This window comes from Anopheles nili, chromosome 2 (genome assembly GCF_943737925.1).
Source record: "Anopheles nili chromosome 2, idAnoNiliSN_F5_01, whole genome shotgun sequence".
NCBI lineage: Eukaryota > Metazoa > Arthropoda > Insecta > Diptera > Culicidae > Anopheles > Anopheles nili.
The window spans coordinates 21834151-21858247 of NC_071291.1; the positions used below are offsets into that span (position 1 = coordinate 21834151).

Below are 24097 nucleotides of genomic sequence, written 5' to 3' on the forward strand. Positions count from 1 at the left end.
AATCCAACCCACCGCAGCAGGACTTGCAGCAGCCAAAGGACAATTAATCTTATTTGCTTGAGTTCATAGACCAGCCGAGCACGTCGGGCACAGCCGCTGTCTCTTCCATTTGCTTGGTTGGCCGCGTTTTTGATATGATCGACATGAGCCTAAATGTGCCGACTGAGCGGGCTTGCCTATGTTCGGCATCATGGCCGAGCTTGCCAGGCCAGAGGGTGGCATCATCAATGTTCTCGTTGTTTATTTGACGAAAGTCGATGCTGCGCACGTGTTTCGCACCGAATCAAACCGGCCGTGGTGCTAGGAAAATCGTTGGGAACACTGGAAGTTCTTTGGTACCTCGGTACACTGTGACGTTTAAGGCCACAAAGTTTATTCAAACTGTACCAAAACAATGTTCAAAGTTGGATGAAAGCCAAAATTGGTTGAAATGTAATTTAGTGCTCTAAAAATTTGTTTCAAAGTTTTGCTTTTTATGAGTGTTTCTAAATTAACATTACGATTCGTTTTTATATTAATATATAGTAGTTGAGTTTTTATAAAAATATATAGTATATCATGTGGACTGTCGTGGTGACACAATGATGTGTTGTGCTCAGTACTCAAACGTGATTGATTCGTTTCATCCATTTGACGAACTTTGGTTGACTTTCAAGCTCACTCTAGCGCATTTACGCCTGCAATGCACCAGCTGCAATGACACATTGAGGAGATTGATGTGGGAAATGTTGCCATATGACCCACGAATTCGAAATGTTTGTCAATAAACTTGCAATCCAATAAACCTTTCTCATCCTCTTTCGTATGCTGAATTCATTAGAATATTCCAAACCGACCTCTATTATCCTTATTGGATGCTTTCTCAATGGCAGAGTCTATTTGCCACTGTGCCTAAAATGCGTAACAGTTTTCATTGGTTTTATCGTTGCTAAAGTCGTAGTGACCTTTGAAAATGGAAATGTAATGATGCTACTTTGAATTCACCGTATCTTGAAGTAAAACTTCGTGTGTTATCATGCATTTTAGTTAGCCAAATATGTGTTATCGATGTTATATCCATATTATTTTCATAATAGTTGGTTCAAGAAAAAAATACCGTTAGCATTGAGTATAATCGAGAAAGACCAGGCGTCTCCATTTAGAATAACTAACCGTCTTAATTTAGTTCAATCGGGAGAAACCAAAAACTACATTGCGCCCATTTGTAGTTACAAAATTTGCATTACAAATAAGAAGGTCAACGATTGTTGCTTGAAGTTATAGAACAAATAAAAAACATAATTAAACGATGCCACATAACATTGTCAAAAACATATTTTTTATAGGTCATGAAATTTCCGCTCTTATCGAATGTATATCAGTTGTTGTACTCCCTGCCAGATTGCTTCATATACATCACGCTGAATCAGGCCACAGCTGATTTGATAGATGACAGCAGTTGGGATGAAGATATGAGAAATATTGCATTTATTTTTAGTCCATCATCGCCCCGGCTTTTTCGGCGTTTCGAGTGGTTGCTATCTTTGGTAATAAAATGGCACTCGTCAACCATTTCCTCCATCCCTTCTAGGCACTTGTGTTCGTAGAATCCTCGCAACCACTGGCCAACCGTTTGAATAAAGACTCTTCGAATCACTCCACCCAAACAGCGAATGCTGTATTCGAGCGATAAAATGCTTCCCACGACCAAAGGATGTGAGCTTGTTTGATACGACCTGTACCGGTGAGCTGTCGCACTAAATTTAGGGTCCACACTCTACCAGCTTTCTTAGCTGTAGGGCTCTCCACATCGAGGGACCTTTGCTTTGCTGTGCCAAAGCTGAAAGGTGCGCGACAGAAAAGCCGAGAAACAAAATTAAATCCCGACTGAAGCTTGCAAATTGTAAAAGACGCTCGCCAACCAATACTCTCGGATCCGGCCTTACCGTGTCAGTATAATGGGCCGGTTGGTGTTCTTAAATATTCCCCACGGATGGGACTGACGAGTAGCAGATACCTGCGCTCTTCACGATCCCTGACATAATCCCCAACCCGTTTTCATGCATTCTAAAATTCAATTTAAAGTCCTACACCATACCACAGGGCGATGGAGCCGAAATATTACACATGCCAGCCATTTGGGCTTCTTCCATGTATCCAAGAATCTTTACATCATTCTCACTCGAATGGTCGGTGCCTCACAGTTACAAAACACACTCGCACTCACGCAAACAGTGAGCTGCAGCTTCATATTTGCCATCCGGATAGAAATGGTCAAAATCCGTACTTATTCATGGCGCACCGTCAACGTCCACCAGCAAAAACCCGGCATGGTGCTTTCCGTCGCCCACGCCACGCTGGGTGAGTGAGATATTTTACCCTGATTTGAAATTCATATTTATTACGATGGGCGAAATATCCTTGAAAATGGGACAGGGTTGTGTAAATGGGTACATTTCAATGGAAACTTGCCGGCTTCCAGCGCTTCTACTTGTGCAACGTTCTTTATGTGAAAGCGGCCGGGTCGTGACCGGTGAGTAGGATGCGATATTGGGATCCATTACGATCCCGTAACAATGCCGGGATGTAGGTGTGCAGAACGTCCATCGCAAAATATGCGCTAGGTAAAAGAGATTTGTGCATATCAAGTTGCTCCAATCAAGCTGTACAGTCTATCCAGTGTACCGTTGCGTAATACATGCACGCTCGTTAGTGGCGCCCATCGTTGGGGAATTTGTTCGACCAGATTAAACACCTAGAACAGCACAACTCAGCGTGCTATTCGAGTATCGATTGCACACCCTCTTTCGCCGCTCAAAACAACTCCAACTGTAAGGACTCATGCAACGCAAGATTGTAACACCTTGTCACTGCTCAGACATGACAAGCGTGTTCGATTATAAATTTGTTACAGAAGTCGTTGCACAGCAGCGCCATCGTTCGGAAAATGGAACGGACACCGTAAGTTTGGTCATTCGCGGGTGATCAATCAAATGTATTAAATTATCATCACACAGCTACTACCACTAGTACCATTTTCCCGTCCACTGACAGCTTCTCCGTTGGCTTGTCGGAAGAGAATAAAAAATTATCCTTCTTGCTAAGCCGACACTGCGGACCAGCACTCGGGTTGCCGAAACGAAACAATTACGTAAAGGTTTTACGCTTCAGCAGGTCCCAACTGCTGCTGTAACGGGTTGCACGAGCGATTTATCAAAATTCGTCCAACACCCTTTGGGACAGCGCTTTGCAACTCGCGCAGAGGTCGCTGTAAAAAGCGCAGGCAGAGAAGCAAAATCACACCACATAACGGAACCGGAAGCAGCCAAACTGACAGCAATCTTGATTTACTACAATCTTTCCGGCGTTCATTAGCGCTCCAGCTGCCTGTTGGGCTAGAACCGGCCCGGCGGTTATGGTTGGAAAGTTCGTTTCTTAATTTCTATCGGCTTTCCGGAAGGGTTTTTCCGGTAGCTCGGTGCACACAAAAAAAACACAGACTGGGCTCTTTGCTTTTTCCTCACTCACATTGTCGCAACCGGTCGCTTCTTTGTTACTGCAAGCGATTTCAAGCCGATAATCATAAATTGATTACGTTCGTAAATATCCATAAATTCGTGGCATCGGCTTTGGTTCGGGTCAGGCTGGTTGGTCCCAAGTTTGCGGTGGTCCCAAGTTTTGTGTCATTTCTGTCCCTGGTAAATATATTTCCTGTCGCTATTTATCGTTATTATTTTTCCCACCCGGTACAAATCCACCCGAGGGGCAACAATGAAGGCAGGCGGGAAAAAGAGAGAACGAAGCGGAGAAAGAAATTCTGGCCAAGAAAGAAATCCCCATTCCTGCAGCGTACCATAAACCGGAAATTCCCCAACCGGTTGGCGATTGGATGAGAAATAGAGCCGCTATATCCAACGAAGCGCACGCTTTCGTCACGACCATTCGAGCAGGCGCGTCCCGCGGGACCTGCGGAAAAGGACCAAACGCTGGTTAGTGTGCCCGTGCAGGATAGCATTCGGATTCACTGTGCCCGAGGCGTTATCGAAGCTTTCGCCAAACCGTCCGTATAAACCTCGATAAAATAAGACACCAATGCGAGGCGACCGGGCTCTTTGCAAGCACTGCGGGGTGGGTTTGACAGAGCAAACATTTCGACGCCTTCTTGCGCCTTCCAGAGCTTCCGCCAGACCGCTAGTGCATCGCGGGGATTTTGCAGCAGTGTTCATTAGAACCGTGGAGTATCTTCGGGCCAGCAAAGCGCTTTCATAACGCGGAATCGGAAGAGCGCCAACGTCTCGCTGGGAGAATAATTTACGATTTCTTACGAGTGTCTCCCGGAGGCTGCAGCCTGTGCGGTTCGGATTAAGGATTTAAGCCGTCGTCAAATCGGACCACCGGCTCCGCATGCAGTACCTACCTCGTTCGCAGTAAGGTCCTTCGTACTCGAGATTTCGACACTCGCAGATTGGGCCCGAGTCGGTCGATATGCAGATGCCTCCATGCTGGCACGGGTCGTGGCGCTCGCAGGCATCCGTAACATTGGTGCGCAGTTGCTGCAAGAACACATCGAATCAGACAGAAAACAAACAACAGCTTGTTAGTATGGTTTGCTAGCGATGGCGAGTCTCGGCGTTTATGCGTTTCCGCCGGAACAACCCCGGGACGGTGGTGGACGGCTCGATGTGCACGGGACGATTCGGTGATCGGCTGCGATCGGTACAACTAGCGGTAACACATGGGAACGATGTAATATGCACATTGACTACCGAGAAGGACAAACATCGGGTAATGGCGTTTGCTAACGACTTTTTGCTGCACATTTGCTCGCGCCAACCAACCCGGACGTTGCGGGCGTACCACTATCGGATATCGGTGGCCCTTTGCTGTAGGGCCACGAAACGAAATGCGACGAGTATCTAAACAAAGTAGCTCTAAATAATAACGAGAGAGGGAAAATTTAAGGTAAACGATTTGTTGGCATTATTCACAGGCGGAAGGAGATGTCGGGTGAGAGCTGTCGTGATTTTTTATTATGCTGTCAATTTCTTCGAGCTACCATCGAGCGGCGTGATATGTACAGGTAAATTGGGGTAAATATTTGTTGTCGGTGCACGAGCTGTTTTTTTTAACTTTCTAGGTATTCTGGGGGGGGGGGTTTCACAATTCTCTTTAAATATACATAGCATTTGAGTATCGACTTTCAAGATAGTTCCATGTTAAATTAAGTATTACGTAAAAGTTTGACACTTTTCTTACACATTGTTTTTCTCGCAAGCTGTTAAGGGGAATAAAAAGGAACACAATGCAGGGGATGATTCTTGGTTCTTGGTTGATAAAACACGAGAACGGCCTCGGATTTTATTTCAAATTTGAAAACTATTCGAAATTGACATGATTGTGCTCTTCTAAGTACGCTTCATAATGAGTTAATGCCGCACAGAGCGTTCCGGGCAAGTGGTTTGCCGCGCTCCATGTTGATGGCTGGAACCGTCGAGGATCCTATCGTTCGCTCCAGTGGCGGCACCATTACGGCCACTTGCTCCCCAGGCTCTCGTACATTAATTACGTAAACTACTTTAGCCTCATTAAAAAGATGGTGCAAACGAGACGATCACACCACCGGCATGCCGAACCGCTGCGACGGAGGAAGCATATTAAATTTTAACCTTTGTCTTAAAATCTCGGATGTGGCTGCTCCTATGTGTGAGATCCGAGCCACACGAAACCGCACGACCTTCCCGATCTGTCGTGTTACAAGCTGGCAGTCAGAGACAACCCTCGAGTGCCATTTCCAAGTGTCCTTGGGGACACGCGTCCCGATAGTGGTTGAAGGCTGAGATCAACGCTTTCGTGGTCGTATCTGTGGCGGCTTGTTTGAGAAACACACCTCTCGAGCCCGAATGTTGTAAAGCAGATCGGTAATTTGACGCCCCATTTTGAAGGGTGAAATGTAGGTCTAGCGTACACATTGCTCTGCTATTAATCACATCCGTGTCACTCGAAGCCAATGTAAATATCTTCATTCAAGCCATGACTATTTTAAAAAAACAAATCATCCTGATATAAGTACTAATTTACAAATTTGCGTTGTTTCTATAGGAATATGTAGCAAACTAAAGGATATCAACATTGACTTAAAATTAAGCGCAACATTAGTAATGTCGTCTTTAAGCCACTATGATGGCATTTATCCTTTATCCAACCGTAATATTCAATAAACAATCCTTGCAATATAACATCACCAAAAAAACTATTCCAATGGACGTCATGCACTTCAGAGAGCTAGCAAATCACAAATAAAATAAGCAAATCAAAGCATCATAAATGCTGAGAGGCATCGAGCCCAAGGACGTTGGCTGTACTATCAAAAACACTGAAAATAGGTGCACCGGACAAGGTTACAAATTCCCAGCACGTCCAAGCAGAAGAACTCACCCTGTTTTATCCGGCCCAATACGCTATTGTTCGGCTACACTGGAGCAGAAATATTTAGAATAAACGATGCTAGCCGCCCGAGCTATGGGATAAACTTTTTCACGAAAAAAGCACAGGCGTGAAGGTGTCGGGTCCCAGGATTCGCCATTACCAGAAGCAATGGCGAAGGGCCGCACAACTGGAACCAGTGCATGTGTGGTTGTGCGGTCGCCCAAGCCGGTGGCACGTTAGGAATCGTAATTGAGACTTGATTTATGATGATGTGCCCGAGCCGAACGTTCGAGTGGCGCAGGCAAACGGAAGCCCGTCCGGGCGATCCCGAGAGTCGCACTCTCCGTTCCCAGACAAAGGAACATAAATCGATTATGATTCTGGCGATATGGCAGGATTTTTCGAGGCCGTCCCAAACGTCACTTTTGGGTACTCGTAGGTGCTATGTAGGTTACAGACAGACACCATAGGCACGACGCTGGACACGGTGCGGGTGGAATGATGCAAAACTGCGGAAGCTTTTTGGAAAGCAATTCGTGGTCCTGGTTGACCTTCCAGCGATGCAGTGATGGTGGCCATTGGGAATGACATTTTGTCGGCTGTTTTCACTATGAGAAAGCATGGGCTTTCTTTGCGATACGTTTTTGACCCATTTTACTACATATTAACAGTTTTAAACCAGTACAGCTCTACACTCCATCGCAACAAGTATGTCTTGAAAATTATTACACACCAATAAGTATAATAATCAGACAATTGTCGGTTACTACGAAAATAGCTTTAAAAATCACGTTGGAAAAGTGACCACACCGTTGTACCTCTAATACCTTCCCGTTCGGGACATATGTCGTGGATTACCTCTTTTCCTCAACATCTTCTACGTCGAATGTGGCAAGTAATCGAAAGAAAAGCCGGTTCCGATGAGCGGTTGCAAGCGTGTCCTTAGCTTCCTGCAAAGTTTGCGCATGGAAACAGGAGCGAAGAATGCGGAGCAAAGTTTTTTAATCTCCTCTTTCTTGTCTCTCATGCACAAACCAAAAGCTCTCGTTTCTTTCGTTTTTCACCCCCCACTGGTGCTGTACGCAGTTAACGTAGGCCAAAGCCAGGAGGCAGAAAACGGATCCTCATCGGTTTGGTATCGCTCACCCGAGCAGACGCAGCGATGATCGCAGTTGTTAGCGGACTTTATGAAGAAAGTTTTGAGGCCACGTGGTCTTGTGAGCGGTGAAACGCGTAGAAATCGAAGCAGGAAGTAAGGCCACTCGAAAAAAAAGGGTCGTTAGAAAGCAGGGCCGATGCTGTTGTGGGCCATCAACGTCATCTGCGGTGCTCTGTTTTATCCCCTTTTTTCCATGATCTCTTTACTGCCGGAAAGAAATTACAGGAACGAGTTGGGGTTTATAGCCCTGCACTTCTTGTAGTTTGAACCATAGCTTTCACTCTAATTTTCCCAGCTGAGCTCCAGCGGAAGGTGGTGCGTTAAGGGCAAAAAGTTGAAAAACTCAAAAGAGAAAAAACAAGAATAAACTTCGTGGAGTCGAAAAATGGCAAGAGTCTGGAATCCGGAATCCAGAATATGCACCCAAACACGGTGGTTATTGGCAACCATCGCTTGGCCCCTTTCCGTTGATTGTGTTTTTCATAGCTCGCGCAAAACACAGTGGCTGGACTGGACTGGATGCCTGCATCGGACAACCGATTTTAATTGCTCCTCTATCTTCGAGAGGTTTATTCGAATCAACGGTCCAAAAACGGTTCGGTTGTATGGCTTGGAAGCAAGATTCACGAAACACAAATTGTGCTCAGCTGTGAGACAACGCCGATATCGAATCTATTATTAAACGGCAGCACTTTGGAAGTCTCCAGCAATAGAGCGCTCTTTCCGGGCGGATGTGACGTCCTTTTCAGAGAATAGCGACTGGCACCGGAAGCATTTAAGTTCGTGTTTCGTGTGTTGTTCTTATTGTCATTTGTGCGCGACAGTGCTCTTTCATTTAACGGAATCAGCGCACCAGAGTGAAACTAATTGAATTTCCAATTCCACCCCCAATCCTCTCGTTCATTTCGCCGCGAATGACGCACGGCCCTAGGGCCAAGATGCAGCCTTACGTAGTAGCTATGGTTGGCTAAATTTCCTTTCGGCAACTCGTACCCTGGACGTACACACGATAGAGGTGTACTTTCTGCACCTGAGCTCATCATCGTGCCTTAAAGTTCACCCCGGTGAGAACTCGTTTTACGGGTGGAAAAACTCGACTCATCTCTGTGAGAGACAAACTGTCTACTGACAGCACCGTTTGGTAGCTGAACCATTAGGTTGGTTTTACGTTTTTTTTTCTCTTTTCCCCAGCCTCCGTTTACACCGACGTCCTTCGAGCGTTATTCGGCTGATGCTCGCAGGAGTAATAAAGCTCTGTCTGTTTTACTCCCACATTTTCCCACAAACCTCGCGTACAACAACACCAAGGACGAAGGAAAAATCGGCCGTGCAGTGATCCACCACACAGATGGCCACCGGCGGTGGGGTGATTTTTCGTCCGTACTTTCAGCGAATGGTTCATTTAGCTTTTCAGTGCCCGTCAGCACAAGGAAAAAAATGAAGATAACAGACCACATACTACAGCACCGCACATCTGCTGCCGTGTGCATGTGGTGGAGGCACACTGGAATAATTTTGGAATTGCAATTTCCCTAACAGCTTGTACTATTTTCATTCCATCGCCGGAGGGTTTATTTATAAACGTGCGTTCGCCCGTTCGGCAGCATCCACCACGGAGAAAACCATCCCCCGGAGGCCGGATGGGAACACTGCTTGCTCGGAACATTTTAATTACGTACGGCCCATTCGTTCGACTTAACAAACCGACCGTTCATTAGCTGCCACGGCGCCACAAGCACTCACGAAAAAAAGAAACTTTCAGCCTCGGGGGCTCATCGGATGTGGGCGCCATCCCGAACCAATCTGCTCGTCCAAATAACACCACCCAACGAGGGCGTTATGGTGCAGGGGGTGACATTTATTTCCATAAAAGTCATGCTTCGCCACATCGTTTGAATCGGCCAGCTCTACAGCGCTGCACTCCCGGCAAGAGGCCGATGTTTATCTTTGGGCACATTCCCAGCGACAGCGTCATTAGCTGGTGGAGGACCCTCGATCGGTGCGACACCAGAACCCTCTCCAGCAGCTGTTGGACGGCGTCCGGCGTCGATGTTGCCGATGGCCGAAGCAGAAACAATACAACACTGTTCGGCCGACGATCGGAACATTACCCCACGAGTGCTTACCGAGCTTACATATGCTTCTGTGGGTGTGCACAAAAAAAACGACCCAACTGCCTCAAACCCAGCGTTGGCATCGACAAAAAAGTCCTTGGCTGGCCGGCGGGGACATACCGATTATGCGTTTGCAGCGACGCTGGAAATTTCAATTTCAACTGGCGCATTTTTACGACCCTCCCGGGAAATACCCTTTGGGTTGTGGGTGGCGTTACTCTTTTTGCCGTCGAACGCTAAAATACGCGAGCCAGCCTTACGCAGGGACGGCATGAATATGCGCCACCACCGGTTCGTTTGCCAGGATCTGCTGACGAATGAAGTTGTGCCACCGTAACGCCGTAGGGACGTAGGGACGACATAAAGCGTGCAGGATCACAAACTACACCCACTCGCACACCCGTACGGGTACGACACAAACCGCACGGATGCAAGGAAATGTAGTTGAGTGTGATTTTCCGTTGGCGAAGTGCTGTGGATGCGATTTCAGTGATTTCCGTACAAATTGGATATTGCTGTTTGAAACAAGCCTGCTTACCCATGGTGACCCTTGGAAATGTCGGAGTTGAAACGTTGACTGGTAGTCAAAAGCGGCACCCGACACCCGAAAGATTCCCCCAGCGGAGTGTTTCCTTTCACCGGAACACCGGAAACTGGAAGCCGGCACTCCGATGACGTGCTTTAAGCGCGCCGTTTGTTGATTCAACTCTCATCGAAGTTCATTGGCCAATTGTTGCCGCCATCATGCCGTGCCAATCAGTTTCGATCCGTTTACTCGCGCGTACGCCGGCGTTTAGTGTCAGAGCGCATCTCAACTCGGCGATTTTTCCTAACGCGTCCTGACGTATCCAATTTTGCCCACACAATTACACGCGGCTGGCCCACCGTGCCGTGCACTCGTCGGGTTGTGCTGCATTTGTGTAGCGCGGCCTCGCATTGCCATTAGCTTTCGAAATTGGTTGGTTGCGGCTTCCGGACCGTGGCGGGAAAACCGGCATCTGCTGTGGTTTTCGATTTTGTGCTGCTTTTTGCGGTTAGCGCTTGGCATGTTCACACAACACGTTGCACACCGTGGCATCTCTGGGGCAGGCTTGGGCGCAGCACTCGGGCCCATGTCAATTGAACGGCTGCCATTCGCAAACCCGCCATCGGGGCGAGCGCCATCGGGGGCGTAGCGTGAATGCGGTACAATTGATGACTGCAGATAATTGATTGTTGTAAAGCAAAGTACATTAATGGAGCTTCTCGATTGGGTGCTACGGTTCTCTTTCCAACGCAACGTTCAAGCGTTCCCGTTAGATCCGTAGGTTGGGGTTCGAATGTCTCATGCAGAAGCGAAGCAGAATGTGAGCTCGATAATGGGTGGTTAACTTAATTTCTACATGTGCAACGGAATCCTGCAAAGAGCAATAATGTTCACTAATTGCTACTAAATGTATTTGTTCTCGTTTGTTTGTCCTCGCACTCTTTCGTGTACAAATTCTACTAAAAACCACTTTTTTGAAAAAATTTACTTAAATTATATTTTCAAAACACATTGCCTTTTAAGTGCTGCACAACTTTTCCCATAGAGGGCTTTGGAGAGGAATGAGTTTGTCAGCATAGTTTATCAGCGTGCCTTTAAAGCATGACAAGCATTTCCCTTACCACGCGCTTCCATCACAGCACGACCAACCTGAGCGACATTGATACGCCGCTAGGCAACCGATACCTTTACCGTGCTGAAGCTTTTCCAGCGAATGAAAGGAATGCAATGTAAACACTTCTGCCGCTTACGACACCCGTTGGAGACCGCTGACTTCCGTACACGGTTGAGCGCTAATATTGCGACGCTGCGAAGGGATGCCTGCGCGAGGACGATGATGAAGGAGTTGGGCTTCTGTGCAATTGCACCGCTTTACCATCGTGCTTCAGATTTTCTCATTACCCTCGCCCGGTTGGCTGCCTAACAAGACTAATCGTTTCGAGGGCCCACCCTTCAGGGCGATGTTTTTCGTTCTCAACCTTGGCAACGACATTGAGCAACGTGGCAAGAGCTGGGATGCAAATGGTTTCTCTTTTTTTTTTACTCTGGCGTTTTTTCCTGCCAGTGATTCGACGCTGTTTGTGTGTGTGTGTTTTATACCGTGGATCCCCACACAATCCGGCGCTTGGCGCAAGGTTACGGCTAGATTGTCCCAAACGAGCTACATTTCAGCAATTATGCACCGTGGGTCACGACAGCCCACGGTGTAACGGGGTGGTTTTGAAGGTTGTCCTAGATTTCCCAAGGAATGCCACGCCAGCAGTAGCATGCTTTTCGTGCATGCTGCAGAGCTGCTCGCATGAACACTGCTTTGTTTGACGCAAGCAGCATATTTACAGTCCCGAAACAAAGACTTTGCCTAACACGAATTCAGCCTTCAGAGCGGAGCGGTAACATGTACACAAAGAGTTCGGTTCAGATCAACTTAAAGTCAAACGGTTTGTCAACGGACAAAATTACATTTATGCTACTCGGGTGAATGAAGGATCGGTACAGATGAGTCTATTCTAGCTTTCCGAAGGCGTATTTACATAGATACAAACAACTCAATCAACTAGCACACACTAGAGTAGCCCGAGATTTGGCGGTGCATTGGCAAAACCTGACACATCGAGCCCTGCGGCACACCAATCACCCGGCTCTAGAGGAGCTCGAGCTAGCGGGATACAAACGAAACAGCTAACAGGCGCAGATGCCGACATGAAGGATATCTACGAGCGCTAGCGACACCGAAGAAAGGCAGGATTCCCAGGCAGGTCGACACAGAACAGTGAAAGTAGAGCGAGCAAAACGACAGAGAGAAAGTGAGAGAGAGAGAGAGTGGGAGAGAGAACAAGAAAGCAGAAGAAATAGAAAGAGATGGAGATGATGAGGGATCTAGCGAGAGGGTGAATGCTACTGCTTAGTCACCTTTTCGGACGGCAGTGTGCGAAGGCAGTGATGGACGAGATCGTAGTTGGGCGGATAGATGCCGCCGAATTGTGCGTTCCGCTTCCACGTCCGGCCCACGTGGCGACGACGACGGCGTCGGTGCCGGACATAGTGTGCCAACCCGAAGGCACCGGAAGAAGGCCACCACCATCGGACGGGAGACAACGTGGACGGCTTGACGTGCCAGGACCACGTGTCAACGGGTGGCCGGGATGGCGCTAAGCTGCGGTGCTGGTGCGTGGTGGTGGTGGTGGTGTGCGGCTGCATGCATGTGGTGAAGTGCATAGGGTGTGCGTAGAGTGCGTAGATCCGGCACCACCTCCCCCATCGGTGGCCCCGTCCCATCGTGACCCACCCGAAATCGTAAGGAGCAGCGTGCAGGATCACCCCAGGGGATGAAATAAACGGTTGGTGGACGACCGGAATCGAACGGAATCAAGGAGTTCGTAAGTACGCGATGCCAAGAACAAGAGTTTTTTTGTGTTTGTAAGGGAGAGAGAGAGAGAGAGAGGTTATGGGGATGTAAAAGATAAAAAAAAGAAAAAAAATCTAGTTAGTGCGGCAGTGCGATAAGTTCACTTCTCTACGCATTCGTGCGACGAGTCTGTGGAAGAAACCGAAATAAGCATTCGCGATGACTTCGCTCCAGCGGAAACGGAAACGTCGTGCAGCATCATTGCAGGATGGAATCGGAATCGTAACCCGCAGTATTACCATTTCGCCATTGCTGTTCTTGAGATTGTTTTTCTTTCGGCAAACATTGTCCCCATGTTCGATTCCAAAGCTTGCACCTTAAGTCGCAGCCCTGCGGCGCTATTCTGGAAGTTGTTTTGACGTTTGCCTGATTGCTTGTCAATTTCTGTTTGCATTGAAGTATTAGCTATGCTTTTCCAAGCAATGTAATCCCGAATCGAGCTCAAGGAGCAATGCGTCAGAAAAAAAATAAACACTCAGATGTTTGGCTTATAGCTCCTGCATACTCTCGGCTACGCCTATATCCAATGGAACGTTCGTCTTATTATCTTAGCAGTCTTTTCTTCAAAACGGTAAATCATATCTAGACATCACTTAGCTAAAACAACTTGCAAATAATATCAAGCAGAGTTGCTATGTGCTGTTATAAAGCACCACAAATTGTTTCATTTCTAGAACATGTGAATTTCAATTTGTACTGCATAATCAGAGGAATTTTCATCACAAACACAACAGCAGAAGGCAAACGGTAATTAATTTTACTGTGAACACCTGCAATATTCCTGAATACACCACATAATTTGATTTAATTTAGTTCAATGCTCTCAAAAGAGGAAATTCCAAGGCTTCCCAACCATGTAAAGCTTAAATTACAGCTCATCTTCTCGAGAATTCATTATCCATTCCGGTGAAACGCTAAACGAGCACCGTGATGTAGTTGAAGCTGGATAACTGTCCTGCAATGGCACATTCCAAAACAGCGATTCTTCCTGGGAAGCGGAAATTCAGCACCGGGTGCTTGCGCACGACAATGATGGGACGAAAAATTTGAATGGCGATGGCATGCGCGGAGATATTTCAATCATTTATCACTTCCTTCGCCAGCGATAACACAAATTTGAGCACCATCCGATTGTGCACCGACGAAGGCTGCGGTTGACAAGGTGACGGAGCGCAAGAACGCGCTCGCTGCTGAAACGGGCACCATTCTAGCGCCGAAACCTTCCAAACGCCGTCCCATTTGAGGGCGACTCATTAGGGCGTCGAGGCGAAAGTAGGACGAACGCGTGTGCAAAAGCGCACTCGGAAAATGGTCACATCAATCGTTCGGAATTAGCGCACGAAGGGCAGCGATGAGGAAGCGCCTCATCAATGGCTTCCTGTTCGCTTTTTTTTTTCTTTTTCTCCTTTCGCGCCAACACGCAGTTGCCCTCTCGCAAGGGGAATAAATCCGACAGCCCCACAGACGGGTGACTTGCCCCTAGATCGTAAACCAGCGAGCCAGCCACACGTCGCGGTCACGGACGCGGTTCGAAGCCGTTTCACGCCGCAGCTCGAAGTCATCACCATCATCGCCCGTTAGTGTCCTTCGCGTCGACGCGCCTTTGACATGTTGCACTGGGAACGATGGGCAAGCCCACGTCGGAACGGTCCTTGGAACACCGCAACGGCATCGCCGGGGCAGACGTTATCTGTAACCGCCATTGTCGGCTGGCTCCGTGGTGCCGGATGAGCCGCGTTGGGAAGGAACAGCTCGCACCAGATAAGACGCTCGCTGGCAGCTAAACAGGGCAGCTGGCGGGCGCACGGCAAACGACATAATTTCATAATTTGCCACGCCAGTGTATGCCGGAGAGAGGGACAATGGCGACGACCGAGGGTTGACGCCGAAGATGACACGACCACCGCCAGCAACAACTGGCAGGCGAAAAGGATCGGAGCGTCCCAGCGCGACCGGAAACGGGAACAAATGGCAACGAGGACCAGAAAAGGGCGCACAGCTCCGCCGGAAGTCGTGTCGCACACAAATGCGATACGGAAATGTTGCGTTACAATCGGCACCCCAGCCCTCTTAGGCGGTGGCGGAGGATAATAAAAAGAACCGCACGGAAGCTCATTTTTATCGCTCTGTGACTGATATATTCGCATCTTTTTTTCTTTTTCCTTCATTCTTTTCTTTTTGCGCTTTTGCTTCCTCGCCACCGGGCGGCTTGTTATCATTAGGGGCCCGTTTGTGACTTCTTCTTCTACATCTTATTGTGTGAATCCGAGCGGGACAACCCCGTGAGACGGATGTTTTGGGTGTGCCCGACAGCTCGCTGCGGTGGCGATGGAGTCCTTCGAGATTGAGTTGTCTAATGGTGGGGCGCGTGCGAACGTAGGGCCATTTCGGGAGAAAGTACATGGAATGAACTTTTAATGGAGTTTTCGCTGCTGTTTGAGCAGCTGGCGTGAGGCCTGTGATGAGATTGCTAAAATTGCCAACCAAGCTTCGACACGTGAGAGAACGCCCGTGTGTATGTGTGTGTGTTAGAGAGAGAGAGAGAGAGAGAGAGAGAGAGAGAGAGCGCGAGATTTCGAGAAACGCATCATCACCTCATCATGGAGGTTGATAATTTAATGGGTGTACGGAATCAGCCGGAAAAGATGTTTTTCCTCAACACACACCACAGCTTCCATGCCTCTGTTGCCTAAGGACCTCTGCAACAGTCACCGGATCGGCTGAGCAGATGAAGTGCCGTCGCATGTGAACCCACCCACGGTTCTAAAGATTAGAAAATTACATTTTCCAGCGTACGGTGCAACAAGGCTCGATTTAGTTCGTGCCTTGTCGAACGCGCCGGGACCTAATTCCGTCACGCTACCAGGCTGCCGAACGTCGAAAGGATAACCATTTCGGGGTTCCATTTCCTAACGACATCCTAATGTTCGATCTCGCCCGACGATGCGATAGTTAGCGCAAACGGAAGCACCACCGGCACCAGCGGCAACCGATCGATATCCGCCGCTTCTTTCACTGACAGTGCCTTTTCCTAGCGCGGTCGTTTACCGACGCAACCCCGGAACGCCACTAGCCGCCAGCTCGATACGCGCCAGGACACTTGGCCGCGAGGGAGCAAGGAGTTGTAATTTGATCCAATTTCTCGATTTGCTCCCGGTGCTCGAGTGCCACCGGAAGTGCCTGAGTAAACTGCGTTACTTGCCCGAGTGCATGCGGTCGGGCCCGGTCCGTTTGTGTATTCTGTTCCCGCACTCGGGGTGGCAGCCAACCACCCACGCGTCGTTTCCGGGAAAACCCTTCGACAGACGCGGGTATCGCTTCGTTAGGCGATTGCTTCGCTTTCCTTCGGTACCGTTTCATCTTTCTTGGCACGCTCGAAGCCAGGTGGAAGGCGGTTGGCCCAAATGAATTAGGGGAACGATGGAACGTCTTCTGGGTGCGTACGTTTTTACGCTTTTCCGACCAACGCACGTATGAGTGAGCCATCGATCGGCGTGTCGAGCAAGTACCCTTGGAAATACGCAAACGGGCAGCGTTCCTGGAAGTGATGGAGTCGTCAATGAGCAATACCAATTGGAGCGTGTGGAACAGCTTTCGAGAGGCTTAGAGATTTAACTGCCGCTTTCCAGTGCCGTGGAAAACACCGACCTACGCAAGGACATCAGCGCAATCGTTTCTCTTGAAGGCGATAATTGATGGTGGCGCCATAAATTAATCGTGCGTTATTCATGCGCTTCGCCCTCGCACATGTGCCACCCAAACGATGGCTGCCAGTAGCGAATGCAAAATGGAGTCGCTCGTGTTTAAATGATGTCCGCCGGGGCTGGATGGGACTGTATATTTCACAGCTGACACCATTCGAGAACGAGGACACCGTTCGGGCAGTGGCATTGACTCGCGCATGGATGCAACCCCAAATGCAGAACGGCAGCTGCTTGAATGTGTTCCGTTCGATCGCGTCAATGTTCGAGAGATTCCTCTGGCCGAATTCACTCGTGTGCCGTCAGCGCCCTTGCCCTTCGCTGGATCGAGCAGAGGGTTTTGGGTGCAGATGCCAGATAAAGCGCTCGTTCGGAGGTACTCGAAAAAGTCAAACACTTCATCTGCTTCGTGGATGTGGGCGGTTTCCCGGTGGTTGCAAGCACGTCCGCAAGCCGAGAACGGACCAACGGTGGATGTGCATGAGGCCGGTGCTCAAAGCCCTTGCGGACATTGGAATGCGTTTTGCTTTTGCTTCCGGTGCCATTCCCCAGAACGTGGCGGTTCAGAAGCGCAATCTCGCAAATCGGAACATTCGGAATCGGTAATGGCGTTGTGAGCCGGGCTCCAGGATGACGTGTAAAACCGCATAAAACTTGCAAAAAAAGAGGCGGAAAACTTGCATACGTGCCACTGTCAGACGTGAATTTCGAGCGGAGGGTTTTGTTGGCTCGCTGTGGCAATGCAGCGGCATTCCCGGAAGCGATGCGCTCTTTTTATTGTTGTGCTTTTTTGCACATTACCATCTGTACCTGCGGTTGGGAGACACTGAAAGCACCACATCCATTCGGTTTGGTGAAAAAAAGAAGTAATACAACTTTTCCAGAGCTGCATGTCGTGTGAACATTTTATTTTTTCTAACAGCAAGAACTTACTTTGCATACGAGTAACGAGAAATTTGGTTTCGTGGCTTCATGCGCGTCCTAAATGCATTTCCTCGTTTTGATATATACTATTTTTAAATTGCATTCTGCGTTCTTGTCCATGGACCTGAGGCTCTTTTCCGGTTATTATTAAGTTCCAAACGATAGTTTAATGCAATAAAAGCCAATCTACTCCTGGCTATGGTAACAATTACAATCATCCGAGCTAAATGTAACCATATCATCCTTGCGACTCTCATGCCATCAAGCGTGGATAAGCTTTCCGGTGCAACATAGTTGTCTGTGTTTTTATACAGCCTAGAACCAAGCAACTTTTTTGTAGCTAGAGCCACTCACTCTATCCTCCACAACTGCCTACCGTAATCGTCGTCAGAGAAAGGAACGGTCACGATGGATGTTCTAGTGGGAAGGAAACCGCAACATCCTGAAGGCTTTATTATTCCCCTGTGAAGGCTAAACAAATTACTTCGTGCCGTAACGAGTGGTGTTGTTACCTGGAACAACTAGGAACATGGCTGAACATAAGCTCATCAAACGCTGTGTCCTTAAGCCGTGCGAACGTCATCGAGCCCACGTACGGGCTTACGTAAGGAAAGCGTTCTGATCTGAGGTTAATTCTTCCCTGGACGTTGGTCACGAAGTTTTATAGGCATTGCCGAGAAGTTGGTCCCCCGTCGCGAATGTTGCTGTAAGCATAGACTTCGTTCCGGGTATCGGAGATCCGATGATCCGCTCAGACCTACTGTTTGAGATTGAATTCAATGTCTAAGTGCAATCATGTTACTATACTACACTCGTAACTGGCGATGGTTAATGTCTGTTTGAGAATTTATTAGTTTTGGTGAAGTACGTTTTTTACCAATTATAAACCAAAAATACTGCAAAAAAACAACACCGCTCAATAATTTTTTTCCTGGGAAATTTTTTTACTTTTTCGTCTACAATTCTGGGATACAACTACATTATAAGATACTTTTTCTACCGCATCTTTAGGTTTCTTTTAAAGATAACCTGCTTAAGTATCAACTACATATTTGCTGACGTTTTTTCGAACCATGACAAAAAGCATCCTTGGATGGGCAGATGAAAATCATTCAAAAAAAATATGCAAAAGTTTATCAACCAATTTATGTGCGCCCTACATCCCAAAAAGACAGGCACAATGAAGAAACTGGATGAAAGGATATTTCTCAACGATAATGCACCATCGCCGTCCCGTCGAGCAGGATAGGCAAAATTTATGCGGGCAACCCAATATTGTTCTATCCCGAAAGCGCCAGCAGCTCCTTATCCTGGCAGTGCAGAGAATTTCGTCCCATTCCGAGCATGTTGACGCAGGGGACAGGTAAATGACGTTGGAAAACACCGGTTATGTCATAAGCTAGCAAAATTGAGAAGCCTGCTGAGGATACCTGGCGGAAGAAGCACCTTGTTGCCATGCCATTAGGCTACGGGCATACTTTCCAATACACAGCCGATCCGGAAAGGCTGCTGCGATGGTACGATAAGCAGCTCACGCGAAATGCTCTCAAGGACTTCGAGCTAGTGAGCCTCCACGTCCTGGCTCCGGGGCTATAAACTGAGCCGCCAGTCTGAAAAAGGTTACGTAAGTGCTAACGCTGAGAGTGTACCGTACATCACTCAAGCGGCATTTTTATTGTCATCTTGTCTTACTTCGTTATTTTCCACGAATCTCTCGTGCCCTTTCACAAAAGCTCCCCGAGATGGCATGATTCGATCGTGTGATTGTTTCACATTCAGCAGACATCATGTTAATTGGTATAATTCGCATAAAAGCGAAACTTTGAGGAGCATTAAAATCCTAGCAGCAAAAAAACGCCTCACGATTCCACGAACCTTGCGGATTCTGCTTCAAAGGACACGGTAACGTTCCGTTTCTATTGCGATTAATTTTAAGACGCCTCTCGCACGCCTCCCATGATCGGATCGCACCACGGCAAGTGGATGAGAGCGTGTACCCGATAAGGGGGAAGCATAACTTTTGCGCAAAGAAAACGTCGCAGCGGGCGAATGGAGCACAACGGGGCCGTTTTTACAAAACGCTCGCTCTTCTGAAGCCAAAAATAGCGGAAAGAAAAACAAGATAACCAGCTTCACCTGACCATCTGCAGCCAGCCACCTGGGTCGAGTCCTAACCTTGCCAAACCCGACTTCTTATCCTCCTTCCCCCGCTTCCCTCCCGTGGAAAGTTACGTGGGATGGTACGGTCTGATGAATGAAGGCTTTATTTGTTCCGCGTTGCCGAAGGCAGAGAATAGCACAGGAAGCCACGGCGACGACGACGACGGTGACGACCAGGGCAACGACGAAGACGGTGGTGACGACGAGATGGTGGGTTACGGTAAGATTTATTGGTTATCGATTTTCCCGCCCTCTTTCCCACGTCACTCGTCGTTATTTCTCCACTCGGGAAAAGCCGTTCCGGTCGCACTTTACGGTGACGGTGGCAAGATATGGCCGTCCGAACCGTTCCGGTTCAAGCCGTGTTTTGGAGCGAGAGTGCAACTACGTAAATAACAGGAACAATAGCATGCACATCAACAACGGGCGTCCAAATATACCCAGTCAAAGCCACCGAACTGGTCGCTCACATGCCGAGAGCATGTGCGAGAAAAATCCAGGGAAAATCCTTCCAACGAGAATATGGGGAATTTTTCTGTGCCATCGAGCCCAACCGAAACCTCTTTCGAGCATTGGCAGGGAGCGGTGATGTTGGAAAGGAAAATGAAAAGAACACACACACACAGCCGCTCGAGAAATGGAACTTCATCAAGGGCTGGTTTTGGGGGCGTTTCGTCCGTCCATGACCCGGGCAGCTCCATTCGTCCTGAGCGTCCTTTCGTTTTACGGATGCTACCAGCACCAGGCAGGATGGCCACCAGCATGCAGAACCAGCACCCGTTGATTTGGGTACTACCGATGGAAGATCGATAGTGCGCATCGAGGCGAGGAAGCAACATTGATTGCAGATATTATCAGGTGTTGGGGATGTGATGAAAGAAATCCACTCCGTTGGAATGCCACCCCGGCTGTGCGTTGGAAGGATTTATTGGCCGCCATTTGCTACGGCTACAAGGCCCCCACCGGGATCGTCGGCACTAAATGGAGCCGCCTTTCAATCGGTAAGGAGCCTCCCAATCGGTGCGGATCAAAGCGAATCACTCGATCGATCACGGGAACTGAGTGTATAAGTAGGCACACCACCAATCTGGAAGGCTCTTGCCGCTCGCTCTACGTCGGTTTCAGCGAAGTGTCAATGGTAGAATGGAAACGCCTCGCGAAATAAGCTAGCAGCTCACACGAAATGTACAATCCAATGGCCATTTTTTTCTTCTTCTCCCGACCGCCGACGAAATGGCTCCATTACCGCGTTCTTATCGCAAGACAACGTGGCGCAGCTTGAGCCGGCAAGATCCGAAACCAACCGGCGTCCGTTGGAATCACTGATTGCGATTTGCATGCGGCAATAGTTTGCAATGGCACAGAAATATTTCTCTCGCCTTCGCTTTCCATTTTGGCCATTGCACGAGATGAGTAAAGGGAAATCCAGCGGCCAGGCGCTGGTCCGTTTCGTGCTGCAGACATTCGGAATCGTTCGGAATTATTGAAGAAATTTGCCGTCTTTTTTGCCCACTTCCAGCTACATTCGTATGCCCTTTCGCTTAGCTGCTTCAGGAAATGAATAAACATGTCTACGGTGCAATTTTTAAATCTCTCATCAACCACACCCATTTCAGCGCGTGCAAACGCAGACTGGCCTCGTTGCGACGCGGCTTGGTACGCCATTATGGCGAGTTGTCTAGGAAGATTAGGAATGCCGCCAACGAGGAGCATCAACTTCGCGAGCCGCTGAGCCTCCAGCGAGGGCAGCACGGTAGAATCGAGAGAGAGAAAAAAAAAGAAAGAACCGAAACAAAACTTACCCGTGTCACTTTTTCGCGTGGCATCGCCGTCAGATCGCAGGGTGAGTCGCCACACTGGTTTTGGAGAAAAAAAGAAAGAAGTGAAAGGGGTGAATCGTTCGAATAAAACAAGCTCACATACACACAAACACACAAAAAGAGCCCAATCGCCGCTATCCGGTTAAGTGGCGTGAGATGAGAAATATAAGTGGATGCGCTTGCCGTGGTCGGGGGGATGTTTTAGTGATGGGCATCCGCGGGGTCACGGAACTCGATCCGAAAGGGACGACCGGAAAGGAAAACGGAAGCAAGAAAACAGGAAGTACGGACGGAAGGGGAGGCAAGGAGCAAGGAAGCGAAATGGAACAGTAGAAATAAACCGTCGGATCTCCGACTTTTAGGCACAATTTATGCGCGGAGGAAAAATTGTTCCCCATAAAAAGAAATTTTATTCTCCGCATCGCCCGCGCCTCCCACCGGCGGGTCGTTTATTCGAGAGATTTTCCGATTCGCTTTTCACCACTGCCCTCGTTTGATGAGAATCGCGAAAGGACGAAATGAGAGCTCATGAGAGGCACACAAAAAGGCTCCTCCACCCATTGGATGGCGGATTATAAGCAGCCACCCGCAAAAAAGCACGACGCAAGGGTTATATCGGAATAGCAGCCCTTCGAAGGCGCCATCGATTTCGCGCCGGGGTGTTGATAAATTCGGTTTGCATTGCCAACCCCCCGTTTAATGGCGTCGCGCTCTGACACTGCAGCGCAGACTTCATCGAAGCGATGGGGTATTTGCTGCCGAAAGTATTAGTGAACTCGATCGTGTGTGAAATTTGAGATCATTTTTTGTGATATTAAGGCAAGAAATCCTGAGTCACGAGTTTGCCTTAGGTTGAATAATATCATCCGAAGGTATGGGCGTTATACGATACGAAAAAGTTAAAATTAAATTAGGTGTTCCATAAAGGGCATTTTAGCAAGTTCATAAATGACATAAAGCTACACAGCAATCTATCGAAAATAGAACATTCGAAATGAACTCTTAGGGTTTTCCATTTAAGAAAATCCCTTGACTTTTTCAATACGTTCTCTTATTCCTCGCCGAGCTTGAAAAGATGATCGTAAAAAATAGATGAACCAGTTTCATTTTTCTCAGTAAAACAACCTTTTCTACGGGGCGATAAACTTCAAATCGTTATTGAAACACATCCTTCATCCTCCCACAACACCTCAAAGTAAAAGGTCGTCACTCAACGTAAAAGCATTGGATCCCACGTGCGAATAAAATGTCATCGCTCTGCGTGGGCCAGCTCCAGTTTGGCTTAACTTGGGAGCTGCTGCGAGGACTAGCATGTTTGATGATTGCATCGTTTTGTTTTTGCTAATGTTTCATTCATCAACGAGCTCAGAGCTTTTCGGAGAATAAAATTACGCAGCCAAGGGTGATCGAGCGAAACGAAAAATAAAATTGGCGGTATCCTGCACCGTTTTCATCATTATGAGTGAATATAAATCAAAGCTGGATGGGACCGCATAAGCGTTCTAAGGATTTTAGGATGCAGAGATTCTTTACAGAAGATTAGGATGCCCTTTAAGGATTCCTTTTTTGCTTGGCTGAATGGACGGTTACTTGGGTGGAGTTTTCACGACTCTCACCAACTTCACTCGACGATAATGTCGTTTCATCCAATCGATTAAAAGCAGCTGGAAGTAAATTCTAAAAATTTCCTTTCCATATTTTATCGACAACAGTCTTATGCCGTTGTTCAAATTGAACACCTGCATTCGATTTTGGTCACCATCGATACCGTCCGCTAGTGGCTTCGAACACGTTTTTATTCCGCTATCAATCAAACCTTAAGAAAAGCCAAAACAACAGCCCTTCAACCGAGTCGTTCTAATCAAATTTGTCTTTCACCACCCAGCCACCATTCGCAGCGATTCGACCGGCAAAGCCTAGCGTGATGTAACGCTGCCCACCATTATTGAGCGATTAGCACACGCCGTTACGTTGGCCAACCCACAGCTACTGACCCGCAAGTTCGCTACCAAAGAGCCCGCGTGAAGGTAAAACAATCGCATGCCGGACGGGAGAAAGTTCCTCCACATGGTAATCGAAATTTCTGAACTTGCAAGCGGCTCCAAGACTCGGTAAAAACTAGAATCAGAAAAATAACACCGCGCGAAGACTCGCCAATGCGCGACATCCGTTGATTTATCGGTGATAAATTTAGTGAGATTTTTTTTTTGCCCCATACCTATGGGTTTTTTTTGTTTCATTCTTGTGTGCTGCTTTCTCGCAGCGAACGCGACCAGCGGCGATCCGTCGCAGGTCCTTGCGCTCGGTATCCTTGCCGTCCCTGAAACGACCTTGAGTTGCGGGCGGTTGAACGCTTGCAAGACGGTTCCGTGGCTCATATTAA

General features: G+C 48.1%; 1 protein-coding gene across 1 annotated transcript in view; it reads right to left on the minus strand.

The window, feature by feature from the left end:
* The window catches only part of LOC128731801 (neurexin-3b), a 71502-nt gene that overhangs the window by 30598 nt on the left and 16807 nt on the right, over window positions 1-24097 (minus strand). The window contains exons 5-7 of the mRNA XM_053824945.1: window positions 21697-21750; window positions 12614-12895; window positions 4397-4532 (exon numbers count right to left, since the gene is read on the minus strand). Coding sequence (XP_053680920.1) covers window positions 4397-4532; window positions 12614-12895; window positions 21697-21750 — 472 coding nt within the window. The remainder of the gene's footprint in view (window positions 1-4396; window positions 4533-12613; window positions 12896-21696; window positions 21751-24097) is intronic.